At 36.2% G+C, this 13,021-nt stretch overlaps 1 protein-coding gene across 1 annotated transcript in view; it reads left to right on the plus strand.

The window, feature by feature from the left end:
- The window catches only part of AHCTF1 (AT-hook containing transcription factor 1), a 92,714-nt gene that overhangs the window by 68,988 nt on the left and 10,705 nt on the right, over nucleotides 1-13,021 (plus strand). Inside the window, exons 27-32 of the mRNA XM_004439569.3 lie at nucleotides 1,093-1,288; nucleotides 2,869-3,072; nucleotides 3,785-4,199; nucleotides 6,091-6,214; nucleotides 8,167-8,264; nucleotides 11,480-11,688. Of these exons, the coding sequence (XP_004439626.2) occupies nucleotides 1,093-1,288; nucleotides 2,869-3,072; nucleotides 3,785-4,199; nucleotides 6,091-6,214; nucleotides 8,167-8,264; nucleotides 11,480-11,688 (1,246 nt within the window). The remainder of the gene's footprint in view (nucleotides 1-1,092; nucleotides 1,289-2,868; nucleotides 3,073-3,784; nucleotides 4,200-6,090; nucleotides 6,215-8,166; nucleotides 8,265-11,479; nucleotides 11,689-13,021) is intronic.

Raw genomic sequence — 13,021 nt, forward strand, 5'->3', positions numbered from 1 at the left:
TACAAAATAACTAGTAGGAAGACCTTATATTAAGAAAATAATTCCGGTAAATATTTCCTCACTGGGTAGTAGGTTGGGTCTTAGAGCAGCTATGATCTGTGTTGGTCTGCCACTCCTAATTGTGAAAATCTCATCTGAACAGAAAAGATAGAATGACAAGGAAGGCAAAGGCAGCAACTGGGAGTTTTTATTTATGGGCACCAAAACATGCTACTCTTTTCTGGTTATTCTCAGCTGAACCACATAGGCATTTTGGGGAAAAGGTATTACTTTTATTGCTAGAAAATATGACCATAAAAGAGACCATATATTAGGAAATTGATAAAGGAGTGACCTTTGCAAATGGTCCACCAGAAATCATAACTTGACAGTTTTACTTTTGAGTTTAAATTATTTGTCTGTAAATTAAGTTTTTAAGCTATTTGGACTATACATGCTTAATACAAGTCATCAGTGAGATCAGTTTTATTATTTGATATGAACTGGGTCCAGGACATTATAGAAAACCATTCAGTAGAATCTTGAGATTCCATTTTGTCACTAACCTTATTAATTTGAAAAAAATAAACATTTTTTTTTCTTGATCAGTCTAGTCTTTATTGCGATCAGAACCATAAAGGTAAAATAAGCCAGTATTCATTTTGTTCATTACATATAGGTGGAAGGAATTTTTACGTGTTGATGAAAACGAATGGTAGCAAATGGGTTGCTGGGGAAACATTGCCCTGTTTTCTTTAGTATTTCGAATCATTAGCAGTTCATCTTCATTTGAAAATAAATGTCTAACACATAGTGGGGGCTCAGTAAATATTGGTAAAAGGGAGGAGGGAGGAGGACTAGAACTCCTTTTTTTTTTTGGATCAGTTGTTATATATTACTACTATTTTTTGCTACTGAATTAATTTTTTGAACTAATGGCTTTATATTAATGTACTTAACTAAATTTTATTTAATTTTCATGTGGTTATCATATTTACCAGTGAATATAGAAGTTTGAGTAATTAAAAGGCATACTAAATTCTTTTGTTTCTTCAATATAACTCAATAAATAAGTAACCACGATTTTTCTATTCATATGTATACTGATTACAGACTGCTGGATTTGGTTGTTCATCCTGTCCCCCAGCCTTCTCAATGTTTGGAGTTTATTCAGCAAACCCCCCCTACAAGATCTCCTTTGTACTTAGCATCCACTTCATTGCCCGTAAGTTCACAATTAAAAGGATCACGGCAGAATACCTCCAGGGCTTCAGAATTACATTTACTTGAAACTCCTCTTGTAGTTAAGGTGAGTATTACATGTCTAGCATTCATATTGAAGTTAGAAAGTTCTTATTTTTCAAGTAGCAGGGAAAAATAAGCAATTTATAAATGATATCTCTGGGTAATTGACAGCTTTTTTTTTTTTTAAATTCTTGAGGCTATCTTTCCAATATGCTTACTGTATTTTTACAACTTTGTAAACAGAATTTGCTAAATTTACCCTTTGTGCTTAACTGGCGTTGCACTCAAGGTTAACAGTTATTTTGTTGTCCTGAAAGTACTGCAAGGCTCTGTGTGGTACTATTAATGTGCCTTTATCCTTTGAAAAGTGCTTTCATGTTCTTGGGTTCGCTTCTTTTACTTTTAACTTCATTTCTGATACCATTTTGCTGTTATTTCTTTCTTTTATCAAATGCTTTTTAGTTCTTAGGTTTATTTTTATTTATTTTAATTCGGACTTCTTCAGTGAAACTATAAACAGTTACTCCTTACTGCTATCAGTATATCTGTCTTTAAATTGCTTTTTCCTCCACGCTTTCTGCTATATTATTAGCTGAGAAACTATGATGACTGATAAATAGTGGTCTTTTACCTTCTCATTGTCTAAATGTTTTTAGGTATGTTATCCCCTAGCTCCTTGTCCAGTATTTTGGATTGAATCCCAGAAGGTTTCTTCCTTTTTTAAAAAATTGTTTTTAGATATCCAGTATTTACAGTGAAGCAGGGAATTCTTATTTTTTAAGCTGAATAAAAGGTACTTCAATAAATTCTGGTCCTAAAATAGTTATATAAAAAAAAATTGAAAAGAAGGTTGAAAAGATTAAGTTCCTGACATTTAATATCCAGTGCAGTATTTCTGACTTATTTTTATCTATTCAGAAACAATCACATTTTATATTCTCTATGGCTAGGTTCAAATGAAATTAAATCAGAGAATAATTTTGTACCTGCTACCAAAAGGAATCTAGAAAAAAAAATCAATATAATCTTGTAATGGATCTAATGGAATTCGATAATCTAATGGGATCCAGTAATCTTTTTACTACTCCTTTAGAGGAAAAGTTGAGTGAAGGAATTATTTCTACCAGTTTCTGTGCTAATTATTTTTATTCATTATAGTAAATCTTCAAAGGATTCTTATAAGTAATCCAGTTACTGTTGGATTTATGTGATGAAATTGTATTTTTTCTAAAACATTCTTAAAGTCAGTCTCATTAATTTAGATTAGTTTGCTATATTTAAGCTAGGTTCTGTTCATCACACAGTATCATGTCTTTCACCTAACTAAAGTTTTCTAAGCAATAGTTAAATAATTTACCTTATCTCAGCACTTTATTTTTTAAGTTAAACTTAAAAACTTGGGAATAAACAAGGCCTTTGGAATGATTATAGATGTACTTTTATGTTTTGTAGCCTTAGACATAGAAAGCTCTGAGTAGAATTTTGCATTTTCTTTCCAGTAACCTGTAATAAAACTTTTTATTGATGTGTTTATTGGAGAGGAGAATATAGTCACCATTGTGACTCAGTTCACCCTGTCTATCCTTATGTCCTTATGCCTTTTACAAACACTAATGGTAGAATTCCATTTGTTCTTTGTCATAGAAAGCTAAAACTTTGACCATGTCAGTTACTTCCTCTGGATTATCTGAGTTCACTCCTCAATCCATCCTAAGGTCTGGTCTTCGAACAACACCTTTAGCATCTCCCTCTGTGTCACCTGGAAGGTCTCTTACCCCTCCTTTACGACTTAAAGAAACTAGAATTTCATTCATGGAAGAAGGCATGACCACAAAATGGACTTCTGGAGTAAGTTTGATAATAGTTGGAACATAGAAGACTTAAGAATATATTAGCTTCTACAAGTAGAAAGTTAAATAAATCAATTTAAATAATATCACAGTAGATTTTTGTACACAGTCTTATAGACAGTAATGAAATCAGAAAACATTAGTTCAGAAAGAACTTTAGGGCATTGGCTAAGCCAGACCTATCATTTACAGGTGAAGAAAATAGGACTCAGAAGCCCTAAGTAGATTGCCTATAGTCAGATAACCGTTTGGTGGCAGAAATGGGACTAGAATCAAGACCTCCTAATTCTTAGTTCATGTTTCTTTGTTTTTTAACCTATATAGTGTTGCTTCTCAATTTATTAAGTTCCTAATTGGTTGTCTATTTAGGAGGGTTTGTCTTCAGAGCTTCAGTGTGGGTTAATAGGAACCCATTTGATGATTCTTGGTCATCTTGCCTATTCTATGTTTTAGTCTTTTGGAAATACTAACTTATTACCAATTAGGGAAACATTAACAACCATTAAGTTTTAATCATGTATCTGAAGAGAATGGATTTAGAATAAGTGACTTTTGATGAGAATGGATTTAGAATAAGTGACTTTTGATTGAGAAGAGAATTTGGAGAAATACTGAACATGGAAAGGGTGGGTATGATTGGGAGGGATAGCTTAGACTGGACTGTGATTTTTACTGGTAAAACGTTTTTTTCAAAATCTTCTACTTAACAGGCTGCAGATGACAGCAAAACAAAAGTATTTGTAGCTACACCTTTCCATAAATGTGAAGTTCCACCAGAAACTGAATGGCCGAAGAACAAAGATAAGACAATATCTTTTTCCCTGGATAGCCCTGAAAAGGATCATCAAGAAATGGATGTGAGGTTACAAGATACACCTTCACAAAGTTTGGAGAACCTGGATACGAGCAAAGAAAATAGCAATGTTTCAACCAGATCTGACCAGACTACCTTGGAGTATCAGGATGCACCATCACCGGAAGACTTTGAAGATGTTCTCATGGCCTCTAAGCCAGCGAGCTGTTCCACCGAACTAATTACTAATTTAACTGAACAAACTGAGAAGGACAGTGATAAAGATGTGTTTGAATCAGAAGTAACTCCTCCAGACCTGGAGACACAATTGGGTAAGAACTTATTTCCAAATATTCCAAATGGCCAATGATGTTCCTCAATAAAATTTGCAATAGAATTTTTTCCACCATAAGAAAAGCGTCAGGGTTAAATAGTTACATGATCACAGTAACCAAGTTCTAGACACAACACACATTTTATTCTTTCCACTTACACATATGGCTTACTTACATTGTTCTATTTATTATAAGTAGGTATGAGATTTGAAGTGAAGAGAAGTTACGTGTATTCTTTTTTTATTCGGAAATGGAATTTGGAAAAGAACAGTAATGTTTAAGGAGGAAATGTCAGATGTCAGTCTGACTTAAGGTGTTCCTGTAGCTATGAGAAATAATACTAACTTTACAGACTAGATTGTTATAATAATGTTTAACTTATCCAGTAGCCTCAACTTTCTGGAAAGCTGTTCAGAAACCAGGGATTTCTTTCTACTCTCCATCTTTACCTCTGAAATAATAACTGGACAATCAAAATAAATGTCCAAAGGCCCATGAATTTATTTTCTTTGTATTCAATTGATATTGTTCATCAAAAACATTTTGAGTCCCTAATGTATGTGCAGCGGGTGGGGTTCCTCCTGTGTGTGTGCTAGGTGTTGAGGATCAAACAGTGAGTAAAGTAGGCATGGCACCTGCTCGCATGTAATTTAGAGCCTAGTGAACTATATAAACAAAGAAGCACTTATAACCTAGTTTGATAAGTGCTGTGCTGGGGGACATAAAAGGGACCAGGAGAATGCCAGAAAGGGGACAGACTTGGCTTAGAATTGGTGGGTCAGAAAACTTAGTCTGTTTTTATGTTTCTTACCCCTGCACAGTTCTAAAAGCTTATTTAAAGGTGACTCCTGGGGCCGGCCCGGTGGCCCAGCCGTTAAATGTGCGTGCTCCACTTTGGCGGCCTGGGGTTCACAGGTTCGGATCCCAGGCATGCACCTATGCACCGCTTGTCAAGCCATGCTGTGGCGGCGTCCCATATAAAGTAGAGGAAGATGGGCACAGATGCTAGCCCAGAGCCCATGTTCTTCAGCAAAAAGAGGCAGATTGGCATCGGTTGTTAGCTCAGGGCTAATCTTCCTCACAAACACACACACAAAAAAATTAAAGGTGATTCCTAACTTTAAATCTGTAAAACCAAATACTTATATAAAAATCTGTTATAGTGGTTTGTTTGGGGAAATATTTTCTACCTAAGCTAAACTAAGGTTTATTAAGATGTGAGTCCAGTGAAGTTTGGGCTATGATGTCTTTATTTAATAAGCATAGCATTATTAATTGCTCTAAGAATTTAGAACTCTCCTCATAAATAGCATATGTCTAGAAGTGTACATTACCCTTTTGATGTGCTATGTTCCACTAAAATATGTGAATGGTAAATATTAGATGAGGGTGTTTATGGCAGTGTCTTTATTGATTATTCCTAAAATGATTAGGCAGTCTCAAATAGAAGTTTTTATTGTTTTTGTGGGGGGTTATATAGCACAAATTCTGGAGTGAAACAGGCTGGATTTGAATCTTAGCTACTTAGTAGGTTTGTGATCTCGGATAAGCAGTGTAACCGTATGCTTCTGTGTTCTCATCTGTAAAATGGGGATAATAGTGCTACCACTTTGAATGTTGAGGATTAAGTGAGTTGGTATATGTAAAACACTTGTAGAAGTGCCTGTTAAGCCAAAAGTGAGAAGTGGTAGATTAGGGGGGGCTCTTGAGCTAGGCTCAGAGAATTAGAAGAAGGAACTGTTGTTGACAGTCTGATGTCAGGGGAGTAAACCTAAAAGTACAAAAAAGCAGACCCAACAACTTGTTAAAAAGTGGTAGTCCAAGACTGAGTAATCGCTCAATGTTTAGCCTGAATAGTTGTGAATATTCTTAACTGTATGATTCGTAGGCATTTTAGAAGATGCAGAAACAAAGGACCTCTTAGTTGCAGAGGAGGCACTTTCAGAATTAAATCACTTAAGCCGCATTCAAGGAGTTGAAACTTCTCTTTGTGTACCGTCAATCCATGAAGGGTAAGTTTATAGAGAAAATTACAAATATTAATAAAGTTTAGTGAAACTGTGAACCAGTAGTAAAATAGTCTATGCCTAGATTAGCTCTTATTTGGATCTTTGACATTTCCATTTTGGTAATATTTTCTGTTATGAAAGAAGTTCATTTGTACAATTGTGTGTTATTTAGCAGTTATCATGAAATCTTAGAATGATACTAGACATTTCCTGAATATACAGAGACCTGATAAATTGAGGCAGAACTCTTTTCTATTCTGGTGATTCTATTTTTTTGAAGACCAAAAGTGTCACCGACAGCCATGCATTCCTCCATGCCCTCCCACTTTTAGTGGTTTCAGGATGATCAGGTATGAGTCTTCTGTGGCACCAAGGTGGAACATAGGGGAGGTGGCTCAGAGGCAGTTTTGTTCCCTACCAGTTGGTGATAAAAGACTAGCAAAGTTTTTATTTGTTTTTTAATGACTGTTTGAATTATTATGCTCCCAATTAGTCGGTTTCATTTAGTGCTTGCACATTTAGGCAATATACTAGATGATGTAGGGCACTGCTACTCAAAATGTCGTCTAATGGATTGATGCCAGTTCCCATACAGTTTATGGTCTGCAGCAAGATAAACAGCTTGTATTAGAATATAAGTCAGTCTACCACTTCCTTTGTTGAAAGTCGGCTGAACTAATCAGTGAAGTAATTGATCCACCTGCTGCCACAAGTTTTTTATCTCGTTGCAAGACTGGACGCATTGCATATCAGCACTTTGAATAACACCGTTGTAGAGGATACAAAAAACGTTGCAGCTTCAGTTATCAGGAATTAGTAAGGGTAATTTACTATGATTAGCCTATATAAACCGTGATAATTTAAGACAGTGTAAATGGTTCATTCCTTTATAAGTCCTGAGAGTAACATCACAAACCACCCACAAAAATCACTGTCATAATAGTCACCTCTCATACATTGAACTGAGTCATATGCTTCACTTCTGAGAAGAGAAATCCTGATTAGCTGGAATCGTTGCCAGGCCTTCATGGAAAAAGTGGGAGAAAACAATATGAAAGGATTTTTCAGATTGTTTTATTGTTTGATTCTAATGTTTTTTTCATTTTAATGCAAACTAATGTTTATTGCAATGTGTTTGACGGATAATTGCAGCAATCACAAAGAGCAGTCAACGTGACAAGAAAATTTGTGGTCATCAGTAATAGTCTAGGTGAATGTTCACCATCTTAACAAGCTGGTTCCTTTTTAAATATAAACTTATTTGGTTTGTGGTTCTTAGTTATTTACTATAAATATTGTGAGTGAGATAAATCTTATAAATATATCTATAAATAAATGTGTATATATTCCAAATATGTGCTTTTTCTTGGATTTACTTTATAATTTTATTTGTCCCATTTTTAAAAATCATACTTTAGTGGGGTTTTGGGGAAAGGCCAGCTCAGAATAGGAAGGGACCACTGTCAACATATTTCAGGAACTTATTTTCATCAAGTGGATTAACACAGGTCTTGTTGGTCTCCCATTCTGAGTCGTTTGTCGTATTCTTTCCAGTTGGCATTAAAATATTGAACATGATTCTACTGAGTATATAGGAAATATTCCATAATATTCGCTAGACTATTTGAAGAATATGGCCATAGATAATTAAAAATTGGCATAAATATGATTTATCTTGACCAACATTTTAAAATCATTTTATTTGTAGTTTAAGGCCATGCCATTGTTGCCAAGTAAAATAATAGAAAATAGGAAAAAACAAGTATAGCATTACTTGTTTCTCAATTCACTGGTAAATGTTATAGTGTTATTTAGAATGAACTTGCATGGTATTAATTTAACTGAACCTTGGTTTTCACCAACCAAATGACAAGTAGGAGAGGGAGTAGGGCTGAAGCAAGTGAGAGCAGATGCTATCTTCTTACACACTAAAGTATATATTTCTGTTTCTAAAGGAAAATCCTCACCCTGAAGCCCAAGGTACCAGTTTTAGACGAAGGACTAGTATCTGTTGAAACTTGCACCTCTACAATTAGAGCAGGTAACAACAAAGGTATGTATTATTTTGATTTTAGAATTATTTCATTTAGTGTTTTGAGTAAAAAATATTCTTTTCTTAGAACAAAGGAATCTATTATCAAGATTTTTTTAAATCTCAGTTCTTCCTCTCTGGTCAGCTTCCCTGGCCGACAGTAGTATTCTAAGGCAGTGTATCAGCTATCAAAACAGTGAATTGCTTGTAAGGAACTCTGTGGTTCTAATAGTGGAAGTCTTAGAATGGTTGTTATGGACATCCTTGCCTTCAGAACGTGAAAGAAGAGCAGTGTGAGCGGCCACTCCCCAGCCGGACTGCATACCTGCTTTTTGATCTTCTGGGACTCCTGTGGACACAGGGCAACTTGCAGTTGTATTCTATCTGTGATAACTTAAGGCCAAGATTGGCTTTTTATTATTAGAAAATAATCACAAATGACTAAATTTACTCCAGGGAAATGAACAGATGTATGAAATTCATGATTTTTTTAATCTGATGAACTTTTTTTTGAGTGCCACCTTTCAGACCCTGGCTGTACAGAGATGAGGAAGATGTGTTTTCCTCAGTGAGCTCACAGTTGATTTGGGAGAAAGCAGACACCTTGAATGCCTTTGCCCAGAGCTTGTCTAAACATTTCACGTGAGGACATAACAGTGCTATGTGATGGTGTCAGTGCTATCTGCCTCTAGAGCCCATGCTCTTAACTGTTACACCCTTCTGCCTGTCACATTAGGAACAGGGCTTAGGACAGCTGGAATAGACCTGCTGTTTTCCCCCGTGATTAAGAATGTAATATATGTTTATTGTAAAATAATCAGGAGAACATAGTCTAACATGGAAAGTAAAAATTCCCATAACCTAGTTACCCGTTTTAAGGATCCATTATTGACTATTTACGTGGTCTTTTTCCTGAATTTTTTTTCTGTGAGTATTTTTCCCCATATGTTGACAGAGGAGATAAGTATGGTGACTGAAGAGTACAGGGCCTTGAACCAGACTGCTTGGGTCCATAACCCAGTTCTGCACTTACATATAAAACTATGGGTTAGCCTCAGTTTCTTTATCTATAAAATATTAATAGCTGTAAATGTTAATAAAAGCTGAATAAATATTAGCTATTATTATAAATTATCACCAATTAAATTTATTATCAAAACAACTTTTTTTTTTCACTTAACAATATATTTAAGACATTTTCTCATGTTGTTAATATAGATTAATCCTGTCCTTTTCTATGGCTGTAATAGTATTCCATAGTGTGGATGTGCTGTGGTATGCTTATCTGATTGCTTATTGGTGAACATTTGGGCTGATCACAATTTTTGTTTGTTTTGCTATTTCATTTCTGCAATGAATATTCTTAAGTATATATCTTTGCACATTCTATGTCAATATTTCTGTTGGGTAGAGTGCCAGATCAAGGAGTACACAGAGATTTTTAATGTTTTATTGTTTTCTCCAGTAAAGGTTGTTTACTGCTTTCATTCACTGATGATTGGAAGGTAAAGTGTGTATTTTCCCATTCCTCTTTGCCAAACTGACAGGTGAAAAACTTTTATCATGTTATTTTATAAGCAGTCTTTGTATATATATTAGGGATATTAGCCTCATTATGTGTTAAAAGTGTGAAAAATTTTTTTCCTAGTTGGTCTTTTTTTTTAATTGTTTTATTGATTTTTGTTAATTAAATTAGATTGATCTTTTTTTTCCCCCTCCTTGAGGTGTTTTGGGTTTTGTGTCATTCACAAACTCTAAATCCAAATATGGCTTGTGAGTGCTAATGACATAAAATTTTGGCAAAGAGGAAGGTGAAAGATAAAGAGGAATTTTTTTGCTTTGTTTTTTCTTTTTTGTGAGGAGGATCGGCCCTGAGCTAACATCTGCCAATCCTCCTCTTTTTTTGCTGAGGAAGACTGGTCCTGGGCTAACATCCATGCCCATCTTCCTCTATATGGGACGCCGCCAGAGCATGGCTTGCCAAGCGGTGCGTCAGTGCGCTCCTGGGATCCGAACCAGCGAACCCTGGGCCGCCGCAGCGGAGCATGCTCACTTAACCGCCTGCACCACCGGGCCGGCCCCAGGATTTTTTTTTTTAATAAGAGGCCCCCCCATCTCCCCCAGTTTTGTAAAGTAGTGGAGTATGTTTGTGGCCGTTTGGATGCTTTCTGCCGAAAGAGATACCTAGTTGTTTTCATGGCCAGATCAAAGCCCAGATGGCATGTCCCTCGTGTAATTCTATAATGGCTCAACAGGGGTAGCTGGTTCTTCACTAGTCACCTGGTGAACATAATTTTCAGATTAATTTGATAAAGAAGAAACATCTGAGCTCCTCAAAGCAGTTATCATATCGAAGTTGCACAATAAGAGCAAGAATTATATTCCAGGGGGCCGGCCGGTGGCAAAGCGGTTAAGTTCATGAGTTCTGCTTCAGCGGCCTGGGGTTTGCCGGTTCGGATCCTGGACGCAAACCGACGCACCACTCATCAAGCCATGCTGGGGCAGCGTCCCACATAGAAGAGCTACAACTCTACAACTGTGATACACAACTATGTACTGGGGCTTTGGGGAGAAAAAAGAAAAAGAGGAAGATTGGCAACAGATGTTAGTGCAGGGCCAATCTTCCTCAAAAAAATAAAAAATTAAAAAATAAATAAAATGGGGCCGGCCCCGTGGCTTGGCAGTTGGGTGCACGCGCTCCGCTGCTGGCGGCCCGGGTTCGGATCCCGGGCACGCACCGACGCACCGCTTCTCCAGCCATGCTGAGGCCGCGGCCCACGTGCAGCAAGTAGAGGGATGTGCAGCTATGACATACAACTATCTACTGGGGCATTGGGGGGAAAAAATAAATAAATAAAATTATTTAAAAAAATAAATAAATAAATAAATAAAATGTATCGCTATTAAAAAAAAAAAGAATTATATTCCAGTTGAGAAAAAACAATGTTGTCATTTTTAAATGTAAAATTTGTCTTCTGTGTGTTTTGTCTTTGTGGAAAGCAAATATGTATTATTTAAACTGAGTGATTGGATACTGAAGAAACAGGATTAATATGTAAATCCTCGTAGGCTTTTCCCCTTTAAGTGTTAGAAACTTTTTGGCAAGTATCAGGGTTTTTCAAGGAAATGTTCTCAAGTGCAATATAGCCTTTTCCCTTCTGTTTGCTCCCCAAATAGTGTATATGTCATTTTTTTTGGTTTAAAACATGGAAGGTGAACTCCCACTTTTCTTTCAGCTGTGGCCGGTGTCCTTGGTGATGGTGGAAGCCCTGGGCTCGTTGTCTCAGCAAGTCCTATGATCTCTGAACACAGGCTGCACCAGGAAATAGCACTGAACTTACAAGAAGCTCACGAAACAGAAGTTGACGTACTAAAAGCAAGTGTTGACTTACCAGAAGAAAAGCCTCCAATTTCTGACGATCCTCCTGATACTCAAGAAATTCATGTAAAAAAAATTAATTTTTTACTTCTTTGTCAGTCTTTCAATTGTGGTTTAGTTAGGTTTCAAGCCATAGTTCAAACCTAAAGTATTACTTACTTTTATAAAGAGGCTATATAAAAACCTCTTTATAAAAATCTTTGAGAAAACATAAGTGTATAAATATTTTTTGGGATTTATAAAAGAACACATCCTTTAAGTAAGAAGTTGTTTTTCATGAAAACCAAAAGGCTGTGTTAAAAGAAGTCACAATTTTAACAGTTTAATTTTTGTTTATATCTGGTTCAGATGAAAGTTCTTTTAGCCATAGGAAAACAGATACTGGCTACTCCAGAGACAAGTATGGCATTGAAACTATTCAGAGCTTACATTTGAAAATAATTGAATACAGTTAAATAGGATTCCGCCCACCGCCATGCATGCAGTCATGTGCCACATGACGATGTTTCAGTCAGTGACGGACCAGACCGCGTATCCGATAGTGGTCCCATAAGATTAGTGCCATAGAGCCTAGATGTGTAGTAGGCTACACCATCTAGCTTTGTATAAGTACACTCTGTGACATTCACACAATGACAAAATTCCCTAATGACACATTTCTCAGAAAATATCTCTGTCGTTAAGGGACGCATGACTGTACTTTTGGGAGAATGATATTCAACTGGCTGGGGTTTAACTTCTTCATACTCCAGAAAGGAATTTTTTTTTTTTTGGAACTTAGTATAAGTTATGGTTCTTACAAATTCCACCAAATCTCTTTTATTATCAGCAGGCAACTTTTATATGATAAATGAATTTAAGCTGAAGAAAAACCAGCTTTTCTAATTATTTATGGAAATTTGATTGTATAGTATTTGGGAAGTTTCTTAACTCATAAAAATGTCATGGTTATCCATATTCATTTTCATGGGTATTCTCATTGTGAAATAGATGGATAAAATCCCTATTCCTTCAGCTGGGAAGCTAATAAAAATTGTGGGCATGGTATAAGCGGGAGTCCACATTTCTGGGTATTTCCAGTCTTTCATCTCACTGAATGTTTGGGGGATGGAAAATGTCATGTCTAGGTGGGTGGTAATGTTCTACCTTCTTGGTCAGGAGATCTCTCTGTTACTTTCTACCTCCTCCTTTTTCTCCCCTTCCCTTACCAAAAGGTAAATGCAAGGACCATTCCTTCTTCCACCAAACCCTTGCAGGAGAGGTACTGAACTTGAAAGCCTTAGGAATTTCATGGTTTATGCAGCCCCAGCAAAGGGAAGAGGATTGAGTCTAGCCCAAGGGAGCTTATGTAGGTGAATTCTTCTTCAACCTTATGGGGATCATGCTGTTTAGAAAAAGT

This window comes from Ceratotherium simum, chromosome 36 (genome assembly GCF_057802395.1).
Source record: "Ceratotherium simum simum isolate JZ-2026a chromosome 36, ASM5780239v1, whole genome shotgun sequence".
NCBI lineage: Eukaryota > Metazoa > Chordata > Mammalia > Perissodactyla > Rhinocerotidae > Ceratotherium > Ceratotherium simum.